At 40.9% G+C, this 26,583-nt stretch overlaps 2 protein-coding genes across 3 annotated transcripts; one reads left to right on the forward strand and one right to left on the reverse strand.

Moving 5' to 3' along the window:
- Positions 1 to 498: 498 nt before the first annotated feature.
- PIGW (phosphatidylinositol glycan anchor biosynthesis class W) lies at positions 499 to 5,985 on the reverse strand. 2 transcript variants are annotated; one of them, XM_026107366.2, is made up of 2 exons: positions 5,809 to 5,985; positions 499 to 5,170 (listed from the first exon to the last, which is right to left on the reverse strand). In XM_026107366.2, the coding sequence occupies exon 2, from the start codon at positions 5,156 to 5,158 to the stop codon at positions 3,638 to 3,640; it is 1,521 nt and encodes a 506-aa protein (XP_025963151.2). In that variant the 5' UTR covers positions 5,159 to 5,170; positions 5,809 to 5,985; the 3' UTR covers positions 499 to 3,637. The 2 variants fall into 2 exon arrangements, with proteins under 2 accessions (XP_025963151.2, XP_025963161.2); XM_026107376.2 differs by lacking the exon at positions 5,809 to 5,985 and adding an exon at positions 5,649 to 5,802.
- A 59-nt stretch (positions 5,986 to 6,044) lies between these two features.
- MYO19 (myosin XIX) lies at positions 6,045 to 26,560 on the forward strand. Its single transcript, XM_026107389.2, has 25 exons — positions 6,045 to 6,479; positions 6,963 to 7,092; positions 8,967 to 9,111; positions 9,916 to 10,064; positions 10,295 to 10,408; positions 11,185 to 11,317; positions 11,535 to 11,604; positions 11,984 to 12,086; positions 12,309 to 12,405; positions 12,794 to 12,870; positions 13,249 to 13,339; positions 14,395 to 14,566; positions 14,902 to 14,975; positions 15,064 to 15,185; positions 16,954 to 17,067; positions 17,381 to 17,557; positions 18,478 to 18,624; positions 19,102 to 19,209; positions 20,109 to 20,179; positions 20,659 to 20,768; positions 22,698 to 22,861; positions 23,566 to 23,695; positions 23,881 to 23,966; positions 24,419 to 24,721; positions 25,694 to 26,560. The coding sequence occupies exons 2-25, from the start codon at positions 7,072 to 7,074 to the stop codon at positions 25,820 to 25,822; spliced, it is 2,907 nt and encodes a 968-aa protein (XP_025963174.2). The 5' UTR covers positions 6,045 to 6,479; positions 6,963 to 7,071; the 3' UTR covers positions 25,823 to 26,560.
- The last annotated feature ends 23 nt before the right edge of the window (positions 26,561 to 26,583 follow it).

Below are 26,583 nucleotides of genomic sequence, written 5' to 3' on the forward strand. Positions count from 1 at the left end.
CCCCCCGTCTTCTGCCTCACCGGCCCCGGCGCAGCCGGCTAGAAACCCGGTGGCGGCTTAATTTAGGCATCCAAACCCCCAACCGGGCCCTGCTCGGGCTGAGCAACGCCGGGCCCCCGCGCTCGCAAGGAAAAGCCCCGGAGGCAAGTAGGGAGCAAGCTACGTTTTTCTTGTTTCTGCAAAAAAAAGCATCTTTAGTGGAGGAGTTAGTGTCTCCCGACTCTCCTCACGGAGCGGCACAGCCTGCCGTTCTTCGCTTTGCGCGGTTTTCTCCTCAAACAGGCTTTAAAACCGCTGTCTGTCCGTAGCAGGCGGCGGTTTCTCGCCCCGGAGCAGCGCAGCGGCTCCGGTGGGTACAGGGGGCCTCAGGGTCCGCCCAACGCGCAGCCTCCGGGGTCACTTTTGTCCCCAGAGCGGGGTTGGATCACATATCAACAAAAACGTGACCCCCAAATTTCCTATTCTTAAGACGTAACACATGCACATGGATAAATTAAGTAGGAAAATAACCATTACATTTAATGCAACTTTCATCCACAGAAAAGGGCTTCTTATACCGGTGGAGAATCCAGCTGTCTTCTTACCCACAACCCGACACAGCAGACAGCCCGTTGATGCCGTCCCGGGTGCATGCCCTACGCTCTGCCGGGAGAAATACCTGTTCTTCAGGACACAGCGGCACTGAAATAAGATTCCAGCTGAAATAACATTGGACTTTAGAAGTGACATGACTGGATCGGAGAGGAAGGCGCACTGGTGTTTGAATCAATCTTAAAAATAAGTTTGGTAGGAAGCTAGCGATGTTTAACAAATAACAAGCTTGAGGATAAACATAACCGGCTCTGCTCTCCCACCACATTTTTTCTATCCTGCAGCCCTACAAAAATACTATAATCATTTGGTGGAATTACGACAGCAGAGACAAAGCATCACTTTTGTTTTCCCCATGCTCAGCTTTACTATTCAAGTCAATGGCATGCTATAGGTCTGCCACTTTAGTCTTATTAATTGAAATATATTTCTTAACTTTTACTAATCATGTAACAGCTAAATCAAAGATTTAGATTTTTTTCTTCATATTTATCTATAGAGCTGTGTGAGCTTGCTCACCTAAACATACCCAAAAGTGAAATGAAATTTAGTGTTCTTGCTCCTACCAACCGTTAAGCTAACAGACATTAAATTGTATGTGGAGAAAGTGTTCACAGCAGTATCGCAGTGTTAACTTCTCTAGCATCTTCCCAACCTCAATACAGTGCTGTTTTCTCATACAGATCCTGTGATCAAAGAATGTTCACTTGCGTTTCTTGGTTCTTTCAGAAGCATGGTTAATTATCCATAACTACTCATAGTCCAAACATTCAGGATTAACAGCTATGCCAGTTGCTTCGGGGCAGAATTTGCCACATTTGTTATTGACAATAAGTAATGAGAATTAATAGTCTCATTAATGCAGTGATGAAAGACTTGCTTCGTAAGGCTTTGAAAGTGGGCGGCTGCCCCGCGATGCAGGGTTCTGCCACTGCCGTGACTGTGACATCAGTGAGATGAGCCAGGCGTTCTCATTCCTGTCATCTGCGCACCACGGTCCTGCCGGTCTGATGAGCTCTGCTGTTACAGCTGCTTTATTACCAACCAGAGCTCCAGCCTGGGAACCGGTGTCCGCCAATCTGCTGCCTGTGCCCCGCTAACAGGGCTCTGCACAGACACAGCAGACCTCCCACGTAATTTTTGCTTCGCAAAATGGAGCTGGCATCTAGATAGTTTGCTGCTTGTCCAGACACAACTCAGCTTTGTCACACCCAATTAACGCCTTAATTTTGAATCATACTGATAAGACTTGTGCTTGCAGGCAGAACTCATTGCAGGTCTTGTGCTTCAAATACTTCAAAAATTAATATCCATGAGTACTTTTGCATAAATGAGTAGTGCCACTGAGTTCATGATGGAGGCCCTTCTTCCCTAGGCAAGGCCTGGAAACGTTTTAAAATAAATGTACCAGTTACCAGAGAAAACTCTGCTATAAACTGTGACAATGGTCTTTTAATTACTTTTGTCCCCAGGATAACACAGGCTGTTTTTCTTTAATTCTGAAGAGTATATCACTGTAACTTGGAAGTAAACAGGCATGAAATCAGCATGGCCCGAGTAGACAATTCTGACTTCATCTTTTCACTGGCCAAACCCAGAGAGAACCTCATAAATTTAAGAATATTCCACAGCATGTCTGCCTTGAGGAATTTGATTTAAAGTCTTAATTTCCATAAGCTTTTATGATAGTGTTTGATAGACAAGGAAATTTGAACTTCTGGCCCATGTGCACTGCTGTAACTCCACTGACAGCAGACATTTATCATCAATGACCATTTATATTACACTTCCTAAGTATTTATATCTTCCATTACTGAATTCCTCAGAATCTTTAATGTATTTCTCTTCTCAACAACTTAATGAGGTCAGGAAGAACTGTCACATGCACCATGCAGTTGGGAAAGTGATCAGAAAGGGCTGAACACCCTGGGATTGCAGGAGGACTGTGCTAGATGGAGAAACTGAGCACGTCTCTTGTCAGTACTGTGCTAGTATCCTGACCCACTGCATCATGCGTCTTTCCATTTGCATGCTGTTTGTTTGCTAATAAAATTAATACAGAATGTTCCTACTTGCAGACATCTCAGCTGTCAAAATACAGTACTAAATGAACTAGCACTTAAAACAATTTTGTAGAGCAGTAGGTGGGTGGGCTTGAGTGCTTTTAAAGTAGAGCTGAAGACCATATCTTACAGCATTCCTGAAGATGAACGGTCACAACATGTTGGGATGCAAGTTGGGGGTGCTGGTGTTTTTGGATCTTTGTATTTTCTTATAAGGGGCTGTGCAGCTCTTATTACCTGCACCACAAATTCCAGTAAATGCTTTATGAATTCATCTGCAGTTGAGTTTTATCCTTCAGAGCATCATACTTTATCGAGGGTCTTCATTTATATTCCTCACTGAGGATGAAGATAAAATTTAGCTTTAATTCAAAGGCTAATTTAGATTTCAGTGTATGATTAACATTCCACATACTCCCATCAAAGTCAAGCACACGCATAAATCTTTGCAGGACTGGGGCCAAAACATTCTTAAGTAAGTATCCACTTATTCAATACATTTTATATATGGAATTATTCTTATCTATTATTTATGCGAGGGCCTTAACTAGGTAAATCTTGACACAGCTAAGCCTCTCTCCATAATTACTCATTTTCTTACTTTTCATCTTGCTGCTACTCTATATACTGTTACCTAATCGCACCAACACTTGCATACGAATGTACCTCTTGAATGCACAAAAGAATTCACTAGTCGTCATGTTACTCTTCTGCATAACTGTTTATAGGAGCAGTATGAGTATTCAGCAAACGATCTCAAAAACTAATTTTTTTAGAAAGTCACGCCTCCAACGGGTAGCAGGATTGGGCGTATAATTTTCTAAAACATAAATCATCATAATGTTAAATCATAATCTATACTGTTATACATTATTGCATCTACATAGCAATACATACATGAAAAAATACTTGTTTTTCCATTAAAACACCATCACTCAAGTGCAGCAAAGAAAGTTTAACTAGTCCACTTAAGACAAGTGAAATCACCAAAATTTTAATACTATATTTCTTGCATGCAATATATACATAATTAAACAGTTAAAAAACATATACAAGTGTAGTACACATAATGTAAATGAAGTCTTGCTGTGAATTGTATCTATCATTATATTTACAATACCAGTCATAATATTTGCTAGCAAGAAAAACAGTAACTGATTTTTATCAATAGCACTGATCAGGCAAACGTGCAGCAGCTTGCTTTCCCTTTTGACAGGCACGGCCTCTGCGTCACGCTTTTTACTGGAATGGGCAGGCTCTATGACATTCCAGCAACAGGGCACGCTGGACCCGTTCACAAGAAGCTTTGTAAACACCAACACGAGATCAACCACTACAAAACAGATGAATAAAGTCAGACAGTTAGCAACTACCCAGACGCAGTAAGACAGATTAGCCATCCGGCGGGACACAGGGTCTACGTGTACTTGTAACAAATGAAGAAATACAAAGAGCACAAGAACCATCAGAATTAGGAAACATATTGCTTTGATCCAGTCTTTGACAAAGTTTCTGCGCTTCAGCAGATAGAGTCCAACTTGCACACTAGCCATGTATATGGCTAGGTATCCGAAAAGAGAGACCAGTCCTTCCCTGTTGGCATTTAAAAATCCAACCCTGGTATCTTTGCCATTGCTCCCATGTAAGACAAACATCTTCAGAGAGGTAGCATTAAGAATAAGCTGATAAAATACAGCAAGATTCATAGCAACAATCCAAGATTTATTCTTTGGAAATATGGTCAAAATTAGAGATGCTGCAAGTCTCACAAATGCTAAGGTAAAAAAGAAATTCCAGTGCACTCCATACTCTGAAATATGTTCATGATACTCTATAGATTTCACACTAAACAGTCGTCCCACACCAAGAAAAATCAATGGCCAAATGGAAAAAAACTGCCTAGTCAGATAGGAAAATTTTGGCTGTGTTGCACAGGACTTTTGTCTAACTTCAGGACAAACAAGAGCATTACCAAAAATAAAAGCTCCTACCCCCAAATCCATAACTCCTGTTCCATAGGTCTCAGTTTTAGCATATCGTCTTGGATATTGTGGAAAATCCACTGCTAATATGCTGATTGATGTCAACACATTGACAAAAACACGAAACAGAGTTATTGATGGAACGTATTCCGGATCTAAGTATGTCTTCTGGAAGTCATTTACAATTTGCCTAAAAGACACTCCAATATCACGTTTTCTTTGGCTGTATATTTTAGAAAATATTCCTGCACAGAAGGCTGCAATGACAGGGGGGATAAAAAAGATGACTGGAGACAAGACCGTACAGGAGAATAGGAGAGGAGATATTAGCACAATGAAGTCTAGCAGCAGACCGTATTTCCTTGAACTTAAAAGTTTCCCATAGCGCAGATAATATAAGATCAGCAAAAGTCCTCTGCAAAGCAGATATAATGGAGCTAGAGACAAGCCTAGTGAAATTTCCAGCAAAGTAGTTCCATTTAAGTTACTGATAAAGGCTTCTTTCAGCTGTTTTTGTGACATTCTTGTTTATTCCTATGAAAATGGAAATGTGAACCAGTTAGTTTTGTGAAACAGGGCTCTTGGAACCTCATTTTTTAAATTCTAATCTGGCATCTTTGTATATTTTTAAGTGTTCGATACAAAAATCTACCAAAAATCTTACTTACAGGTTCATTAAGGCATACATTTGTTTAAAAAATAATCTAAGTAATAGAATGGAATAGCCCTAGTGCTGCAGACCCTTATGCTTAAACTGAACCGGCCTGTAAAATTAAGCAGGGGCACTGGCACCTGCAGGCCTGGACTGAGTTCCAGCACTACAAATTCTGCTCTCTTGCAACAAGATGCTTAAAATATCTTTCCCTGAAGATCTCTAAACACCAAAAAATCCCCTGAATGTCAACATTGTGAACAATCTTTTTGTATTTTCTGTTCTGCAGAATATACTTAGTGGTATTCCCTATAGTGTAACAGCAACAGATATGTAAAAACGTGACCCTGGTAAACCTACCGTTGCCCCCGGGGGAAAAGGGGTTTCGGAGAGGAAAACCCGGGCGGCGTCTCCGTGAGGGCAGGGCAGGGCTCCGCGGCAGGCCGCCCGCCCCGCAGGCCCCGGCTAACGGTTCGCCCGCCGTTTTAGGCCTTTTCCCCATCACCACACGCGCTCCCACCTCTGCCCCGCAGCCGGGCGCTCCTCCGCGCGTCGCCGTCCAGCCCCTCCTCTCAGCGCCGCGGCGGGGCCGGTAACAACGGCTTCGTCCCCCCGCGCGGCGCCGCGGCCCGGCCCGGCCCGGCCCGCAGGTAAACGGCGGCCGCGTTTCCTCGCCGCACTTTCGCCGGGCCCCGGTTGGGGGCGGGGGGGGGCGCAGCCTGCTTGTCCGCGGCGGCCGATTCACCACGCGCCGTTCCCGCCCCGGCTCCGCCTCCGCCCGCCATGGTGAGCGCGCCCTGAGGGGAGCCGCCGCCATCGTCCGCCGCGGCCCCGCTCGCGCCGGGGGAACCGCCGCAAGGCTCCGGCGGCTTCTCTCCGTCGGGGAGCTGGTTCGACTCGCCCATGAGCTCCCCCCGCAGCGCCTCGGCTGGGGAAGCGCGTTTGTATACATATATATTTATATTTTTATATGTGTATAATATCACCAGCCGCTAAAGGGCAGGCGGGGTCTGCGCGGCACGTGCAGCGCGGCGCGGTCGCCCCGGGGCCGGTGCCGGTCCGGTCCGGTGCCGCCGCGGCGCCTCCCGCTGCTGAGGGAGGCAGAACCGCCCGGGCTGCGCGGCGGGAGCCTCCGTTCCCAGCACGGGAATGCGGCAGGGGAGCCGGACCCGCCTCGGCGTGGAGAGGAACGTAAGGCGCCTTTTTTGTTGTTTTGGGGTTTTTTTCTTTTGACAGAAAGCATGCAAAAGTCGGAGGCGAGCGAGGGTATTTCGTTTCCACTGAAACAGGAAAATTCTGCGGGTCGCAAACACGCCAACTTGCAGGTTACTGTCAGACCCGCAGGTTTTTCCTGCTCGCCCTAAAAGGAGGAATCTGACAAAAACGGAATTGTAAATTCTTGCCGAGAAGCCTTGCTTTGTTAATTCAAGCCAAACAAAGCGATTTATTCCTCCAGTAAATAAAAGTATATGATTTCCTCCAAATAAGCTTTATTTACAGGAGCAAACACAATGCCTGATCACTGATGCTATGGGTGGGCTCACTGGCCCCGGTGTTACCTGGGCCCCACGGGATCAGTTAAACTTGTTAAACCTCAGGACTGCACTGTGGAACCCTCTGTGGAACGATATGTCTGGAGTTATTTTGTTCTAAATGCCTTTTATTTCATTTAAGGGCTCTTCGGTCTGCCTCGAAAGGGACACCCTGGAGTAAAGGCTCGACCAACTCTGCTATCCGGTGCTCCCGTCATAGTTACATGCTCACCCATAAGCTGCATTAGAGAATGGCCACGATGCCAAAGCAGGTAAAAAGCAAACCAGCATTCGTGTGTACTAATTAAATGTTACTGCTAGGAAAGAATTCTTGGCTTGTTTCCATGCAATCAAGCTCAAGGTAACTACGAATGTATATTCAGCCCTACCCCATAAGCTTGCCGATGACAAACTGGACCTGTTAACTGTGTGGTTTTGAGCTGTGTTACTAAAACAAAGTAGTGATTGTTGTTATACCATTGGCTTTAATAGGGCAAGTGCTAATACATGTAGCACATTCTTAAGGGTATTTTTTTCAGCAAAATTAATGGATGCATGAGCTGTACAGTACAGATATTTTAGAAATGATTGTACTTTCAAATGCTGCTTTTCTTTTGGCTAAGCGATCAACATCTCAATGGATGTTGAACAAATGGGTTCAGGCCAGCAAAAGGAAGCCCTTTCTCAGATCTTGCAATATTAGCAGCACAGTGGAATTCTGAAGAACTCCGCTGGTGTGAACGTAACACAGTAAACATGGGAGGGGGGTAATTTGCAAAAACTGATCTTGTCCGTGGAGTACTTTATAATTGTGCACGCCTGTTCTCTGTGAAAGCAGCAAGCTTCTTAATGTTCATTCAGAATAGAGTAACAGAAATCACTTTGATGGCAACGCTTAATTGTGTTGCTAAGCATTTCTTATTTGCTATGTAAAACTTCGTATTACTGGAAATGAGCCATTTATGCTCTCTGCAAAAGATACAAAGCTCTTAAATGAGTTTATTATTCTTGCTTTTTTTTTTTTTTTTTAGAAACATGTTACGGGGTTTTACGGTACATTTTCCCCTTTATTCATGAGTTTAGCTCACGTAATGGGAATGCTGGTAACTGAATTGAACACTTTTTCTGTATAAACAAGGTGATACTGTTCATTGACTTGATTAACTTGTGAAGAATTTGTGATTCTAAATACAAATGAGTAGGGTCACTCTGAAGGAGTTTCTGTCAAGGACGAGAGGAACAGAAAAGGAATATCCGGAATACAAAAATCAGGACTGGCATCTTTTCTCTCCTTCATTTTCCCTTCTAGCCCCTCTCTCCTTCCCCCAGAAATGACAAAGAGGACCTGAAATCTCTCTGCTCACTAAACTTTCCATTACGTTTGTACAACAACGGTGTCCTTCCAACTAATATTGTCAAGGACATGGGAGCCCAGAGGCTAGGATTTAAATACATAAAGACATTCAAAGGGGACAAATCTTCACCTAATGCAGGCCAGGTATTATAATGCCACCATTTCTTTTCCCTGGCTGACCTGTGTGCACTCTGCAACTTCACTCTTGGGGCCATCAATTTCTGCTCTAAAAATGAAGGTGTCTCCTAGGAAAACTACATTTCTGTTGGACCACAGTAGCTTTCTGCTCTACTTTAGCCTTTGCAGCCAATCCTTCCTGCTTCCCCCTGCTCAAGGCAGTGTTTGCACCAAATGGATGATGTTCAGAGACTTAGAAATCTGCTGGTTAAGAACATTGTATAAGTGTGTCTGTGCTGAGCAACCTGTAAAATTGCAAGCACCAGGTAGTGTGATCCTAAGGACATGTTCTTTGCAAGTGCCCTTCCTTACAGCCAGAATTGCCAGAGATGAATTCAGCTTACAAATGATGTTGTCAGCCTGCCATCTCTCATATGCCGGATAATAGCTTTCTAAATACAGAACTCAACATGGGAAGCATTGAGGCAGGGGAAGGGCATTTGTTGCTTTCAAATTGAGAGGAAGAATAGCTCAAATATACTAAGTTATGATTCCTGCTGAGACTGAACTGCTGTTATTTGGAAGAGGGAGAAGAGCTATAAACTACAGCTGCCAAGGTGAAAGTCCAACCGTATTCAGCTTTTGACTGGTGCTAATCTCTTTTGTCTTCTCCAGGTAAATGGCCAAAAAGATGACTCTGTCATCCACAGTGACCTCAGTGACTCTTTTGAAGAAGAAGTAAGAGCTTTTCTCAGTGATAAAGAAAAACTACATCTTTTTGATGACCTAACAAAAGTTAATCCGGTGACAACTACAACAGGTAAGCCTACAGCCAGCAGAGGCATCTCATGAGGAGTCACTTTCCCTAGTGGCCATCAGCGTATGGTAGTTACTGTTCTCATCGCTTTAGTATTATCATGAACACAGTAATTAAAGATTCAAAGCCCATTAAAGTCAGCTTAGAAATTCATGTTTGGCTTGATTGATTCTTTTTATCAGCACTTTCATTGTAGATTTAACTGTACTGATCTCTCAGCAAGCTCTGTGTGCAGAACTCACGTTTGTATTATTGGCCCAGGCAACCAGGGAGTGGTTAAGAGTCAGTGCCACTGAAGGAGTCATGCATGACCTTGTAATTGCAGTTCAGCTTTATATGAACATATCTTATTTCTAGGTGTCTCAAGCTGTCCAGAAAATGAGGCTCTGACATAGATCAAAATACATCCATGAAATTGGTCTTGACATGTACATTTTTCACTTTACTTTTAAAGGTGGCCCTGTTAAAACAAGCTAAGGCCTGTTCATAGTGCAGTATGGAGAATTTTTGCCTCTGTCTTTCCTGCAAAAGAACAGATTTACTTTCTAGAGGTGACCATGTAAAATCTTGTAGAAGCACGGGATTTATTGAATTAAATAATTAACAGATGCCTTCAGCTTTTTGAAAAATAACAGCAACTCTTTAAAGATGTTTTTATGTATATTAGACATATATCACTCTCCTGCTCAACTTCTCATTCTCTGTTAAACCTAATAGGTAATGTACCTGAAGTTTTTTGTTAGAAATAGGAAAAAGAAGAGACAAATATACTTTTCAAAAAATGCTAATAGAAGGTTTATCTTTCAGTTCTGAAATGTCTTCAAGCAAGATATGCAGTAAACTTGTTTTATACAAATGCTGGCTGTAGCCTTGTGGCTTTAAATCCATTTCAGTCTGTCTCTTGCCTCTATTCGCCTGAGCTTATGAGAGAGTATCACGTTGCACTTCGCCCTCAGGTAATCCTTATATTTGAAAAACTTTTCCATCTGCAGAACTCGGAAGATGTCAAGTTATTCTTCTTCAAAAAAAAAATCCTAAAGGATAAAATCCGTTTCTAGTGAAATAAGAGTACTGTTAAATAAGCAGTACTCTTTTCAGATAGATGTGAGAGGACCTTTGCTGTCTGTTGCTGTTGAACTGTGTCATTACTGGGCTCCTAAATATAAATATTCTGTCTTACTGCCAGGATTTAAAACCTCACATATTTGCAGTGGCTGAGCAAACCTACAGAAATGTCCAAAGCCAGATAGAGCCCATAAACCAGTCTATAATTGTTAGTGGAGAAAGTGGTGCTGGGAAGGTAAGGAGATTTTTTTTCTGTTTTCCTGACATTGCTTTTATGTTTTGAGATTTGGTGGTGCAAAGTATTTCAGTAAGCTAGCAAAAAAAATCTCTGATAGAGCATGTAGCCAGTCTACTCTAGCAAGACTCTCTTGAAATACGTGTAAAGCATTAAGTGACTGCTGCAATCAAATAGGTTGTACTTGATAAAACTACTCTTTAGGCCACATCTGTAACACCTAAAAAGGCAAGATTCAAATCATTCAACAGAAATTTTATCTGAGTGAAAGTCTCTGCTACTCGCTCTCAGTCCATTAGGGTGCAAATGTGGGTCTCAGCAAACCCAGTGTAAGGACTGACAAGTGATGGGGGAGTTGAAGTCCCATCCTAGGCCCTTTTGCAATGATGCATCCCTATTCAGCAAAATACTTAAGGATATTTTTAAGCCTGAGAACAGAATGATTTGCTGAGTGTTAATAGCTCAAAGTCCATTTATATTCAATTCATCTTAAGATACTAGCTGTTAATTCTAGCTGAGCTTCCAGATGGTTACATCTTAATAAAAATGCCATTCAGTAAAGTACTCATATTCCAATGGCACTTAAATGTTGCACGTAAGCATATGCATAAAAAATTTCTGCTAAACTGGAGCTGTAAACCTGATATAATTACCCTCTTTAGCATCATTGCCAGCTGCATACTGTGTTTTTCTTGGAATCCAGCACTGTTTTACTAACTAACATAACTAATAACATGGTAAAAACAAATTGCCTATTGTCAATCCCTCTCTTGCAGACCTGGACATCTCGCTGCCTTATGAAATTTTATGCTACTGTTGCTGCTTCAGTTACTTCCCCAAAAGGCAATGAAACTGTGGAAAGGATAGAGAAGAGAGTTTTGGATTCCAACCCTGTCATGGAAGCATTTGGTATATGTGGCTTTTTTAACAGCAAAGAGAAGTAATCGCCACTGTAGGAATTTTCTTTGTTAATGCATAAGTCTAAGCTGTCTCTTGTTCCTCTCCTTAAAAGACAAACTCTTCAAATACTGGAGCAATATACAAATCACCCTTAATGTCTGTATATCCTACATGGGAGAGTAAAACCACTCTGATCATGCTGTATCTGTCACTGGTAACTTCACAGGAAATGCATGTACCCTGCGGAATAACAACAGTAGTCGTTTTGGAAAATATATCCAGCTTCAATTAGACAGGTAATCACCGTTGTGTAGTATGCTTATCTGTTGTGGGTTTTTTTCTTTAAATCTTTACAAACCTATTTCTAAAGTCTGCCATAGAATATTTTGTTTATGGAATATCTTTAGAACACACTTTGGTTTGCTGGCAAGCATTCATTTCCTCAGTTTATGTTATTTTTTTTTTCTGCCAGCACTTACCCTGATCTCTAAAAGAGAGCAATGAAAACTCAGAAATGCATTTAAGAATTCTAAACAAAATTACAATAAACTTGCACAAAACTGAAGGTGGACTGCAGAACATTCCTAATCAGTCTGTATTGTGACAACAGGATACTTGTCAGATTTTCTGAGAGAATTTTCTTGAAATCTTTGTGGGTTTTTTTTTCCCCTCTAGATTCCACCATCTGAGTAGTGCTTCCATTCAGACATTCCTTTTGGAGAAGACCAGAGTTGCCTATCAGGCCCCCAGTGAAAGAAACTTTCATATTTTTTATCAGGTTTGTGTCAGTTAATTTTTCTAGGTATTTCTGACAAACAGTGGGGATGAAATTACCAAATTTAGCAGAGTAGCGCCTTCCAGTATTTAACAGCTTTCCTGTTTATTTACTCTCTGCCATGTTTTCAAATTAAATCATGCTCCCAGTGTGCTATTTTTCATTCTCTATGAGATGTAAATACCAAAGGCAGAATTCAGTCATTACCTTGTTTTCTGTCTGCAGATCACAAAAGGTGCCACTGCAGAAGAGAGGTTGGAATGGAACCTTCCTGAAGGGGCTGACTACCGCTGGCTGCCAAATTCTGAAAAAAACTTAGATGGTAAAAATTAGGTTCACAGACTGTCCATTAATAACGGCTGTAACTTTAAAGGGGGAGATATATATAAATATAAGTTTCATTTTGCACTATTAAGAGTTTTCACCTGACTTAAAATAGCAGTTTCTGGCCTAGAGCATTTGCATCTCTCTGTGGCTATGTTTAGAAGCTGTCTCAATTTTGGATGTGCTTCAGCAACCTGCTGCCTAACCTCTGAGACCCACAGAGTCAGCAGTAAGTCAGTGGCTCGTACCCTGGAATTTACCAAAAAGCATCTGGCTTCCTTGATCTCTTTTGATAATTCTAGCTAAACTGGATGTGGTGTAGTGTTCTGCGTGCCTGTGTTTTTGTGCATGGTTTTCTTTTAAATAACACCTGTTTGGCTTTTCAGAGGACTGCTTCAAGGTGACCAGAGAGGCAATGTTTCACTTGGGCATTGATCACTCCATGCAGAACAATATTTTCAAGGTCAGATACAATGCAGCATGGGCACCATGAGGCTGCTGATGATGTTTGGGATATCTTTTTAGTGTGGAATTTCTGCAGCAGTAAATCTGTATCAGTGTACAGAGCATGGGTCATTTGATACCAGATGCAGCGATCCTGACTTGAGGGCCTGCAGCTACACATTAGATTGCTAACCAAATATTAGTTTTTAACTAAAAGCCAGCACCTGTGAACTGTTGTGCAAGATTAGGAATTAACCTAGAAGCTTGAAATCTACTTGCATTTTCCCTGTAGGAATGTTTTGACTTGTCCTGTTCATGTGGAAAGGGGAAGGCTAAAAGGACACTGCCTTGAAGGCGAGCTCTGTTTTAGAAAATTCAGTGACTGTTTATATTCCAGGTATTGTCAGGCCTTCTCCATCTTGGGAACATTCAATTCTCTAATTCACTGGATGAATCTCAGCCTTGTGAACTAGAAGACAAAGCCAAAGGTGAGGCACCAAGCACACCAAGATCCAGAGAGTGTTGTTATCTTAGTGCGAAATGCCTAAAAGGAAAGATTTAATACGCGCTTCTGCTTGATAGGAGATTATCAGGGTTGTGGGCAGAGCAAAATTTAAGTGTGTTTTTATTCAATACTTCGTGGTTTCAACTTATTGCACAAATACAAACTTCAGGCTCTCCTGCTCTGAGAGGTAATAGCCTTCCATTACAGATCAAGGAAAGTGCAACATTAGACAGTCAGTTCAGAATGGAATATCAGCAGAGTTGTTACTCTTGCTTGTAATCTTACACTGACATCGCAAGACTTCCAGCAATCTGACCCAGAGTGGAGAACAAGGCTTTCAAAATTAAGGCTCTGAAGTTTTCCTGATAAACACTGAAATTCCACTTAATCATAGCAAGTCTGTTATATTGTAGCATAGAACATAGGGTTGTTTTGTGCATCTTTAGGTTTGTGGCTCTAATTTTCCTTCAGAACTAAAATGCTGATCTGATTAATAAGATTTCCTACTATTTCATATGCTCTGAACTCACACCATTCAATATTCAAACAGTTTTGAGTACAGCTCCTGTTAGCAAGATCTTAAAATGTTTTGCTAGCAAATACTTATTCCTCTTACGAAGAGATTACATTCTTTTATTGTCCCACAAATTCCTTTTTTTTTCTGGTCATCACTGTTTTGTCCTCTATGAGGATTTAGAAATCTCTGTTGAAAAAGGTGAGAAAATAACAAAGATACCTAAAGAGTATTCTCTAAAATGTCTACTTTGGTGTGGCAAATTCCAGACTTTTTTGATACTGTTGATCCATTTTAAATGGAGAACCTGCAATTCTAGGGGTACTCTATATCCAATTAAGAGGCTGGTCTTGCAAAATTTTTTCCCAAGTTTGGGTAAAATATTCAGTATCCCACATTTAAGTTGGTTACTTCATGGAAGTGTCATTTTTTTGGTATCATCTCTACACCTTCCAAAACTGTAAAGGAGCTGCATTCATTTGACACTTTCAGATAATCTTGCCACATTTTCTTGCCTTAATAAGATTTTGTGAAGACCACTGGAGATTTGCTGAAGATACCCATGGAGAAGCTGCTAGAAGCTTTAAGAATTCGAACAATAACTGCTGGAAAACAACAACAAGTCTTCAAGAAGCCATGCTCCAGAGCTGAATGTGAGACTAGGAGGGACTGCCTGGCCAAAGTGATCTATGCTAAGTAAGAGCACACAGGCCATGCTGCTGTGCTAATCCATAGAACTGCTGTGAGGTAATAGCAAAGCCAGGGAAATTTTCTTTTCCTGGCGTTTGCTTGGACACAATAATAGCAAAACTGTTCCTTCCCCTCTCCACACACCCTTGATTCAGTCACAGATACTAGCATAGCTGCAGTACATGTGAGATCTTTGGAAAACTGCTGTTTCATGTCAGCCAGGAGCATGTCGTAACTCTGTTTCTTCCATGAGATACTGGTAAAAACAGTAGTAAAGAAGCAGTACTCTGATCATTGCCAGTGAGGACTTTTTCAACTAATCCAGTTGTTGTTGTCTACAGATTGTTTGAATGGCTCGTTTTCGTCATAAACGAAAGCATCTACGCAGATCCGTTGGTGTGGACCAACTTCATAGGTATGGTATCCCTGGTCTAACTGAATAAACGTAAGTCCTTCAGGCTACCCCTAGACCAAAGTGCACTATCTTCCCATATTCTTCCTAGGTTTGCTGGATGTTTATGGTTTTGAATCGTTCCCTGAAAACAACTTGGAACAGCTTTGTATTAATTATGCCAATGAGAAACTGCAGCAGCACTTTGTAGCACACTATCTGAAGGCGCAACAGGTAATGTCCCACTAAGATCAGGTGTTAAATATCTAATTTTAAAACAGAATCTTTTGTCTCTTAATTTTATTTCTATGCTTCTGGTCAGGTTGTAGCCCTCATTCAAGCAAATAATACCACAGAAATCAGTGGGATGTGAGTAAAAATTGCCTGTTTAAAGAATAGAGTGTGGGGCAGATGGTGGAGACAGCTAACTCTTCCAGGGTACTGGAAGTCTCCCCCATTATAGAACTCCACTGACTCTGTGGCCTGTCAAATTGTTTGGATTCCCTCAAAGAGCCAAACACACAAAACTAAACTGGGCATCTCAGGGTGAGTAGAGCCTAAACTGTGATTCTCTTGGAAGCTGCTGGTCATAACCATGCTAATTCTCTTCCTCCAAATAAATGTGTGCCTAAATGTGTGCAGAGCTTCCAGAGCTGAACTTACTTCCAAGGCAGAGAGCCCAGCAGGGCCATGTAACCCGTACATAAATAGAATGCAGTACCTTGTGAAGGCCTTCTGCCACAGGAGAACAGTTTCGTAAATCCAGTTGTCATGCCAGTACCTTTGAAGACAGAGACATACTTCACATTAGCTTTTATTCTTGAAGGAAGTACCTGAGACATGTTGTTTCATAGTGAGGAAGTTACTTTGCACCATGCTAAATATGTTGCAGTCACTTGCTTAGTTGGTCACATGCTGCAATTCTAGTTTTCTGAATAATCCTTCTTGCTGTATCTGTCTGTATTAGCAGAAGTGCTCTGAAAACTACAGTCTCTGTCAGGCCTGGACTGCCAGTCTAATAGAGATAGTTCAGTCCTGGTTGAATTCTTCTACATTATGCATTCACTACCATAATGCTCTTTGCCATTAACTGGGATCTGAGAAACTTTTCTTTATGGCACTGGGATGATGGCACCCTCTGCCTCACAGCATACTTATATCAGTTTATTCAGGAGATAAGTATCACTTTGACCATAATTTATTCTTTCATATGCCCAACCTTTTTTTCTGCCTGCCCTCCTAAGTATGCCAGGGGTTAATGGTCAGTGAAGATGGAAACCAAGTTCAAGCACACAGTTACTTTCCTTGAAACTGATTCATGACCTCTGTTTACAGTACCCCTCCCAATTACTGCCTGCCCTCTAACCTCTCTTTATCTGGGTGTGTGCCAAACCACTTAAATGCCATTAGTGGCTGTGCTGAGCAAGCTTTTGGCAGGACAAATAACTAACTAGAGCTTGTGCCTGCTTAAACACTCCTGCCAGTTTGTTCTGTAATTCAGCATAAATATTGTACAAATTATTTCAGTCAATATCTTTCTCCCCTTCCTTGTTTGGATCAGGCTTTGTTGTAAACAGCACTCAGTAAAGCTTGGCGCACAACAGTTTAGGGCTATGCCCCAATCTAAGAAAGGAGTCCTGTGTGTTCCTTCCCCTCAAGGGAAAACCCAGTACAGCCAGAGGAGGTACTGTGTGATTGTAGACTCTGTTTACTCTGTAAAGCAGCTTTGCAACTCTTGCTGTTAAATCTGTGAAGTTCCCAAATGCTTAAATTGTTCCAGAAGGATTTGGTGCTACTTCCCTAAAGGCTACTTGAGGCAGAGTATCCTCAATTTTTTTTGTTGTTGTTGAAATTACCATTGAGTATGAGCTGAGTTTTGGATGAGTAGGCTGAATCTGGGATTAGTTAAACGGTAACTGCGTCAACCTGCAAAAGCGTATACAGTTATTTGAGCTCTAGCGCCCTCTGCCACAGAATATCCAGTCTCTCTCTCTTGCTTCAGGAAGAATATGCAGCTGAAGGTCTAGAATGGTCTTTCATAAACTACCAAGACAACCAGAACTGCCTTGATTTGATAGAGGGCAGTCCTCTCAGCATTTTTTCTTTGCTGAATGAGGTAAGTGTGGATCTAAACTCTTAAGGCTTCTAATTTAGTCGCCCCCTTCTTTCACAAGCCACCAAAGAAGACATTAGCACTAAACTAGTATGAAACTTGCCAGCTATAAAACTTCTGCAGAACTTATTTTTCAGAACAGCAAATTCATTAAACATTTTTAGCTTTTTCACGGTATTTCAGGACCTCCATACCAAGAGCAATTAGAAAAGTAAAATGGCCATGATTTTAAGTAGAAATATCTTGTATGTTAATTATCAGACAGCTGTTTATGGCAAATAGCAGATGCTGCAATTTTTTCTTGTTTGTTGTGCAGGAGTGTCGTCTGAATAGATCTTCTAACACTGACCTGTTTCAAACTCGGATTGAGAAAGCCTTGTCTAATAACCAATGTTTAAGTCGAAACAAGTTTAGTAAGAAGCCTAATTTTATTATTTCACATTATGCTGGCAAAGTCTGCTATCAGCTGGCAGCAATGGTGGAGAAAAATAAGGTAGGTGTTTTTTAGAATGAGCTGATTTAAAAAAAAAAAAAAAGCACACAGCCCAAAAAGCAGTTTTAAATCAAAGCAGCACTAAAATGTATATTCAGTGATGTTTAGCGGATGCACTCACCTTGCTCCAAAAATTGTTCAGGCCATGTAAAATTGGGTAACGTTCTTGGTCTGGTTTTCAGTCAACCATCAGCAGCACATGTAAAACAGACTTTTGTTAGTAGACCTTTAGGCTAAGGATTAAGTGCATCATGTGTCACCAAATCAGGGCTTCTTCCATTCCTGAGACAATGCAGAAATGTTATGGCATCAGGGCATTCATATAACCATAAATATAGCACTTAGTTGGCCATAAAAATTAACACAAGTTTATGAGAAACAGCAGCTTGGAGTTGACTATTGAAATTTGTCCTGAAAGTACCAGAAAACTTAAGTTTTGGCCTTCGTTATGCCCACTGGGGAATAAACGTGATCATCCGCAAATAAGAGGATCCCTTTTCAGTTCTGACCTCACCAGGAATTATGGCAAATGGTATTATGATGGTGCAATGGAAATATAATCTCATAATTAAAAGGAAAACTTTCTGATGTCTGCTGCAGACTGTCCTATCAGGAGTAAACTAGTTCTGAGACTTCTAACTCATTTAAATTGTATAATGAGAAAAACGTTGGTAGCAGTCATACATTTGACTAGACTTGGTAAATGTTCAGCCACAGCCTATTTTCTTTTCTTGAATCTAACTGTGAATGAATGCAGCAGATTTGAAACTGCAGCTATAGTTAAATCAAAACTGACATTAGAAGTATAATGTCTGAAATAATTATTATTCAATCCATATGTGTGAAATATTTATTAATCTTCAAAGGTGACAGTTCTCTGCCTAAGTCCATATACTAAAGAGTCATGCTTGTGTTTGTAGGACCCCATTCCACCAGAGCTGGTCCATGTTTTGCAGAATTCTCAGGACCCTTTGCTTCAAAAATTATTTCCTGTGACAGAAAGGAACCAAAATAACATCAAAACCCAGAACAGGGCAGCTGTTGTTACAGTGGTGTCAAAGTTCAAGGTACATCCTATTCAAGTTTCTGCTTTCTACTGCTGTCTTCCTAACCAAATGAGAAAACAGTTTAGTTGGGCCAAGATCAGTAAATAAATGTTATTAAATGAGACAGCTCTAAAACTTCAGACTCTTTTGATTCTCTAGATTTGGAGTTTTAATCCACTCCCTTTTTACCCTTTCCTCTAACAGTTGGGTATATGCCTCTGTTAGGCTTCTTCCTACCTGTTCCTGTTGGTGGTGTAGCTTGGACAGATGGCCACCTGCTATAGTTCAGGAAACTTTCTGAATCTTCCAACAACCGTTTTTAAAAATGCATCCACAGAGTGGAATTTTACTCTAGCTGTCCTTAAAGACCAGCTGATACTGAGTCAGTAAAACCATCCTTGCAAAAAACAGCTTCATTGTTTTGAAACAAGACCACTGATTAGCTAAACTACCTGTGGAGAAGGAATCACTAATTATACGCGTATTTGTTTTCTACAGGGTTCACTTGAACATCTCATGCAGATCTTGAACAGCACTACACCTCATTATATCAGATGTATCAAGCCTAATGCTGACTGCAAGGCAATGACGTTTAAAAGAGAAGAGGTAACTCTCCAAAAGCCTTTCCTCACTCAGTCAATGGGAGACTTCCTATAGACATTGTGCAGGGTTTTGCACTGGGTCTTGTATGATCTTGATTCACTTGCAAAGTTCTTTTCACAGCACATTTTTAAATATTTTTTTTCCTTTGGAAATTTCAAGATAAACTTCCTTTCAGCATCACTGATGATGCTTCTCTAAAATGAAGCTAGTCTTCACAGAAGCAGCTTAAGTATTGCTGTATGAGAAACTTTCTTTATAGGATGCTCGTGGGTTATTTGGGGTGCTAGCATCCCAGCCTTTAAAGCAGATAAAAGTGATCTGACTGGTGAGCAGCCCCAGTCACACATAGGTCCTCACAGTGCATGCCCACAACACAACTTTGCTTGCTCCTGATGTCTGGTCTGGGAGGACAGCCAAGCTGGATGAGATCAGCTGACAAACATGTCTTTGGGAGCAGAGCAGCAGATGCTAAAGCTATAACTAGAGAGAAACTCATCATTTAAAAAAAAAAAAAAAAAAGCAGCTCAGGAAGTGCTGCATTAATTTTAAACGTGCTGAGGATTTGCTGATTGCATGCGAGAAGTGTTCGAATACCAACCGGCTTTCCACATTCTGCTGCATGTGCGAGAGAGGGCATGAAAGGACTGTCCTTGCACATTAGCATTGCCCTGACCCTACTCCCAGTGTTACGTAAGGCTGTAGCTACGTGGCTGTGTAATTGCCTTCTCCCCCTCTCCATCCGTACATTGACTGCCGCTGTGGTGGCAAGCACCAGCCACGCCCTTGGCGTGGTCGCTGAGTTGAGCATGGCTTGGATCAAGCTCACCCCATGCAGACCTTATTTGCAGTATCCACAAGGAATAAGGCAGAGTTTGCCTAAACTGTCTCAATTTATGTCTCAGGTTCTCAGCCAGCTTCAGGCATGTGGAATAGTAGAAGCCATCACCATCAGTGCAGCTGGATTCCCTATTAGGTAAGTCCAAACTTCTTGAGCAGTGACTTACGTAATTCAACTCTGTAGTAATTAATGTGGTATTAGCTATTCAGAAGAGCAGGAAATCCAGTCATTTTGCGATCTCACTAGGCTTTATCTTTGACCAACTAATGTTTGACCAACATTAGAGGATGGAGGGAATAAGGCCTGATCCAGTCACATTTTGAACAGCTCAGTACTGATGGGGTGAAGATCATTGTTACTGTGAACAAAAATGATTCCTGCTGAGTCTTTGTTATAGGCAAATGTCACTGGCTGTTATTAGGCAGTAATTGAATTTCTTTAGCAAGTTTATAGTTTCTTGCATGCTGGTGACTACATAGGCATCAGTTCATTTGCATTCCATGTGCTGTATTTTTAAAGCCATTTTGCAATTTTTTCCCCTCAAAGGATAAGTTATTTACTACATAGTAAATAAATGGTACCTGCCTAGAATTAACTGTACTTTTGGCTATCAGGGTCTCCTTCCAAAGTTTCATTGAGCGCTATGAAATACTGAGAAAATCATGTGGATCCACTAAAAACAGTGTGTGTGATAAAAACAGCTATCATACTGCCAAGAGAAAAGGTATGTTTCTTTCAATAGTCCCTCTGCTATAAAGTAAAATATATCACTGTACTGACTTGATATCGCATAAATCAGATGCAGTTACTGTATTCAACACTACAGAAACCATTATTCCCAAACTTAAAATATTTTTTATAATCTATCACCGACTTCAGTTTCTCAGTTGTCTAGTGCTCAAAGTAGGTTCCTTTAAGCAGTGAAAGTCTGCAAGTCTTTCATCGTACCGTTTTTCTGTGTTCATCTTGGGTAGAACAATTACAGTTATACTGGTGTTTGGGGTCCTCCAATATAACTTGATTTAAAGCTGGTTCCTAAGTAAGCTTGAAAACCACTTACCTTTTTGTTTGCTTATATTTCTTCTCCTTTCTTTTTTCTTTCACCTTGTTTTCTTGCCAAACACATTGACCTAGTTTACTCGGATTCTGCTGCTATTCTTCTGCTTCTTTTGCAAACTTCTGTATGAGATTCTTTTTCCAAAGCAAGGGCGAAGATGGACTTTAAAAAATGTAATCCAATCTACAAGGTAACATCTTTGGCATGAACCCATGAAAGAAAGAGCTCAGGTGTTTACATTTAATATTGAAAGTTACTGCAGCTCCCCTTTGTCTCCCTTAGATTAACTCCATCTTCACCTAATAGGTTTATTTAGTAACCTGGAACTGTGGGAAATAAGTACCAGCCTACTGCAGATATGTAAAATGGCTGGAAATCTATTCACCTTGAGGAAATACTGCTTGCTCACTACTTTGAATCAGGGGAGTGGGATGACATAATGAAGTGCAGGCTGGAAAATGACTTTCACACCATATCTTTCTCCCCCAGTGATAAACCCACTTGCGATAGGTTACTAGTCCTTTTTATCTTTATCAGGTGATAAGCTGCAAATATACAGAACAGTTTCCTAGACATGGGGATAAGCTTTTGGTTCCTAGTATCAGCCCCATGAACAGCATCATAGTCACCAGTTGTTTTTGTGTAAGCAAGAATTGTTTATATTTGTTTTCAGTACCTTAAAATGCTCTCATCTCCTTAGAAGTATTTATAGCAGAAAAGCAAACAGTATCAAGGATGGAAAGATACAAAGACCATCAAGTTCCTGCACTGGGCATGCAGAATACTCATGCAGCATTGCTTTGAACAACACAATCTCTTTGAAGGACAGGTCTGAATTATGTCTACCTCTATTTCCAAATAGGTTTATCTGTCTAACCTGCTTGTCTCATGACGCAAAAAACTGTATACTATGTCCCAGAAGTGGTTTTAATAACCCCTGGTTGCTATAGTAAACTCACGCTTAGTACCTCTCCCTGATTCCTTTAGCTGCTTCTGGCACCCTGTAAAAGCTTTGGAACTGTGGCTACATTCCTTCCTTTTCTATTCCTGTATTTTATAGTACACTAAAGCTATAAGTCTAATTCCTCTACTTTTTTTGCTCTTTGTTCCCAGTAGTTTTGAGTCTTGGATATTTCATTAGATTTCCTTAGGATTGAGCTACTCAAGCATATTCTTAATTGCACTGCTGTTGCTTTCTAACGTTTCAACGTAGGATGCTTTAAACAATGCGAGACCAGTTGAGCCCTCCTTACGTGTTTCATTGTCTGTATCTGCCCAAACGGTGATTTCTTATCTGTGCTGGTCCGAATACGCTAGAATAGAGGTGGCAAGACAACGTGGGTTAGCAAGTGAACTATATCCTATTTAAACACATTAGGCTAGTTTTCTAGTTGTTAGCACATGGTGAAATCTATGCTATTACATTTTTTCCATTAAACATAGCTAGAACCAGTATAGTAATATCTCAGCCATCACCTCCTCCTCTCCTTGTAGGCATATACTCCCTAAATGGCCGATAAGTCTCCATGTAAAGACAGTTATTTGATACTAATTTCTAAGTTCTGCAATACCTTCTCTTCAATGCTTCATTTGCAGGGGAGACTCCAGAACAGGATGACAACAAACCATTATGTTCTGTCATTTACAACATCCTTCAGAATGTGATTATGGGACAAACTACCACTGAGCGAACAGGGAACAGATCAGGGAACTCTTCAGTGTACTGTGGCAAAACTAAAGTATTTATGACTAATTCTGTGGTAAGAATGGTATTTCTTGGCTAAGAGTTCTGAAGCATACTTGCATAATGGGGAGTTTTGGCACAGATGATTATCATCATGACGCTAGGGTATACGCCTCATAATTTCAGTAGGAGCAGAATTTGGCATTTTTCCTTCAAATTATTAACCTATGTCCCTCTACCATAATCCAACTGAAGCAGACTTTGTTTAATGGTGATCTTGTTAATGGGCAAGGAGCTGCACTTGTGTCTAGTAGTGTTAGTGTCCTCTCAGTTCCGGTAGAGATTACAGCTTTACCTAACTTCAGCTAACAGACCTGGCTACTCTGACAGGCCTAAGCACATTCACTGTGAAAAACCTGAAGATGAAGGCACTTGCACAAAGCTTACATACTGAAGGATGCACCCATGAAAGAACCCCCTTCAACAGAGCTAATTTTAAGCCAGCTGCTAGTGCTACTTTGAGACTGTCTGCTTTTTTCCCCCACAATACTCTACTTTTGCCCTGACATTTATGCTTTCATTTTAATTTTAGATGTTAGCTAATAAGCATTAAAGCAGTGCTGTCACTTCTAAAACATGATCCAACAGTCTTAAAACTGAAATACATATTCACCAATTGCTGCTGCATATGTTGTTTTCTGAGAAACACCAAATTGTTGTAGAAGGGTGAACACAACTCTGTCCCAGAGTATTAACTGCAGGCTTGTGTCCCCAATGCAGCTAGAGCAACTTGAAGCTAGAAGAGTACATGTGTTAAATGAGAAAGCATTTTGCATTCAGTGTTGCTGGAGAAGATTTAAACAGAAGAAATTAGCAAAGGAGAGATGGTCTGCAACTGTCATCCAAGCAGGTAATTTGATAGGGTGCGGCTAAGCATGGTGTAACAAGTAACATTTCCAGTTACACTAGCTGTTTAAAGTGGCAGGAGGGAATATACTGATGAGAAATGGAGAAAGTTTAAGTGCCATCCCTCACATTATGTGTGACAGCTTCTGAGATTCTTTGTACTCAGATTTCTTTTAATTAAATCTTCAGCTATTCGTTCCTGGTTAGCCAAGAATCGCTTCCGAAGGATGCGCAAGGCTGCTAATGTTATAAAGCATGGCTGGAGGAGATGGAAAGTAAGTACATTGGTAAGGAAAAGCACTGAACTGAGTGACTTAGGCTTTTTAGGTGTTTGGAAAAGAATCTACCTCTGTCAAGTAACTGTACAAAAACAATACTGTCCAGTCTCCAGAAAACTCTTCTGAAGTTGAAGAGCAGAAGACAGACTCCAGTCTTGTACAGCTGCTTCTGCAGGGTGGCAGTGTAAAGGCTACAAAATGAACTCACTCCTATTCAAATTTAATTCAAATTTAGAATCACTTCAATCAAATTCAAATTTAGAATCACTTCAATCAAATTCAAATTTAGAATCACTTCAATCAAATTCAAATTTAGAATCACTTCATCAAATGGGCAAATGTTCCAAATACTGTCTTACAATACCTTTAAGGTATCCTCTTCTGTAAACTCTTAGTTTTGCTGTTTTAAATCTTGTGTTCAAGCATATTGTTCTGCATCTCTTCATCAGACAAAAATGGCTGCGTTAGCAGCAGCAGAGTTGGATGATGATGAAGAAAAAGCACCCTTTTTCCCTGGAGCTACGGTGACCTCAGCCAATTCACCTTGCCCTTTGGAAACAACTTGGCCTCTCAGTGCAATAATTAAGTTCTGGCCTCTGGGCCTTGTCCTGTCTGCTGCACCTGTTACTGCGGGGGGACTGCGGAGAGACCTCTCTCTGCTGGCAAGCTTGAAAGTACTTCAGAACGACAGCTACAAGGTGGAAAATGGTTTCTTTGGTTGTGGCATCACTTCCGTTAGAGCTCTCCCACAGGTAACCTACCTCACACACTTGAGTCAGTAGCATGTTTAAGCTGAGTTCACCATCCTGTAACAGTACCAGCATAAAATCTGCTGTCAAGCTGTGATCTTCCTCTTTTCCACTGGCTTAGATACACAAGGATAAATCTGACAAATAGGTCAAGCTAGACAAAGGACTAAAAAAGTTGAGACTTTTAACTAAGCATGAAAGCTCTCCTTAGTCTGTCACAGGAACAAACTGATCACAACTCTGTGCTTCAGAGCACAGAGCAAATGGAGAGCAAAGGATTCTAACATGGTCTCTGCTGTTCTGTACTTGGTTTTTTTTTTTGTTTAGGGGATTGAAGCTGCACAACAGGTGAACATATGAATAAGTGTCTATTTAGGGAAAAGCCACTGGGGTTATTAATATCTCAATAATTCTGCATTAACTTCACCGTGCAGACAACTATACACAGACTAATTAGGACAGAGGATTTTCAGGGCAGCAGTTCTGGGAGCAACCCTGGAGTATTTCACCTCCCATTTGCATGCAGAATAGTACTAAAAACAATTCACAACCCACACTTGGTTCTCCGTTAAGTTGCTGTATGGTTACCAAACATCTTCTGCCTGTACTTTTTTTTTTTTTCCTTTTGTAGATAAGTTTTTGAGGTTGCCTAAAATTAAGCCTGTAAGAATATAATTTTTGAACAGTCACAATTATTACAAGTTGGAGGAAACATGTATCGAGTCAACCACTAATTAGCTACTCAAATCTTCAGAGTTTAGACTGATTTTAATTCATATCATGCTATTGCTGCTGTTTGCAGTAATCATTTAACTTAAATCCCATTTCTATTAGAACTCTCCTGGAAGACGTCCTCTATCCTTATTCACGTCCAATGGCTGCTTATATACTAGAGCACTACTTAGCGCAAGTAGCAAAATCTAGCTCAGAATCTGGCAGAACATTAACTGAACTCTCTACCTCTTTTTCTTCTAGGGCTCTGTCAAGTTTCACTGTAAGAAGTCTCCCCTGCATTATGCAAATGTCAGTCCCCATACGGATGCCTATTCTGTCACTGGATTTAACCAAATTTTATTGGACAGAAAAAAACTCCTTCCAGCGTAAGTTTTGGCCATCTTCATGTACTGTACTTTTCAGGGAAGGACTGCCTGTAAGCTGCTGCTTTCAAATACTTCAGTCAACGTCCATATCTGCTGCTACCTCAGAGCTTTCTAGAGTCATGCATTCTATGTATCATATAATATACTTCAAATTTAGAACAAGCTGGTGGGGGGCATTCCTCCTCTGACACATATGCACATATTAGAGGATATGTCAGTACTATGAGAACACTTGACATAATTAAAATAGATCAAGTACTTTAAACAATGTATACTTGAACAGAACACTTTAGCACTACATGGGAGAAGCAAGAGGCTGGTAATGAGATAGCAAAAAATGCAAACACTTTTGTTCTCTGCTGGATTCTCATCAGGAGATACAAACAACTATTCTGATTGACCACACTAGTGTTCAGTATTATCCTAACACTTCTGACAGTGACTGAGAAAGTGAGTAGCAGTCAAATATAACACTGAGGGCAGATGTCTCAGGGAAAAGTGAGATTGTACTCTTGTTTTTTGTCTATGGGACCAAAATCTATGTAATCTCACAACTGCCATGATTTTTGAGCACTACCTAGTCACTAACATCAATTCTGCCAAGGCACTAAGGTTCTCGGTTCTCATCAGAGGAGCTTTATACAGTCTCTTTTTGTTGCTCGCGTGGATCTTGAAAACATTTAGGTCACCTGTGTACGCCACTTTTAAATAAACTGTTAAATATCTTGCAAATTAACAAGAACATTTCAGAATGGTTTGTGGATT

Source organism: Dromaius novaehollandiae, chromosome 19 (genome assembly GCF_036370855.1).
Source record: "Dromaius novaehollandiae isolate bDroNov1 chromosome 19, bDroNov1.hap1, whole genome shotgun sequence".
Classification (NCBI taxonomy): Eukaryota; Metazoa; Chordata; class Aves; order Casuariiformes; family Dromaiidae; genus Dromaius; species Dromaius novaehollandiae.

Coding starts and splice junctions, on each gene's coding strand:
- PIGW (XM_026107366.2), bottom strand. CDS start 5,158: ATGTCACAAAAACAGCTGAAAGAAGCCTTTATCAGTAACTTAAATGGA.
- MYO19 (XM_026107389.2), top strand. CDS start 7,072: ATGGCCACGATGCCAAAGCAG. Junction 12,406..12,793: donor TTCTGAAAAAAACTTAGATG/GTAAAAATTAGG, acceptor TTGGCTTTTCAG/AGGACTGCTTCAAGGTGACC. Junction 20,180..20,658: donor GCAGCTGGATTCCCTATTAG/GTAAGTCCAAAC, acceptor TTTGGCTATCAG/GGTCTCCTTCCAAAGTTTCA.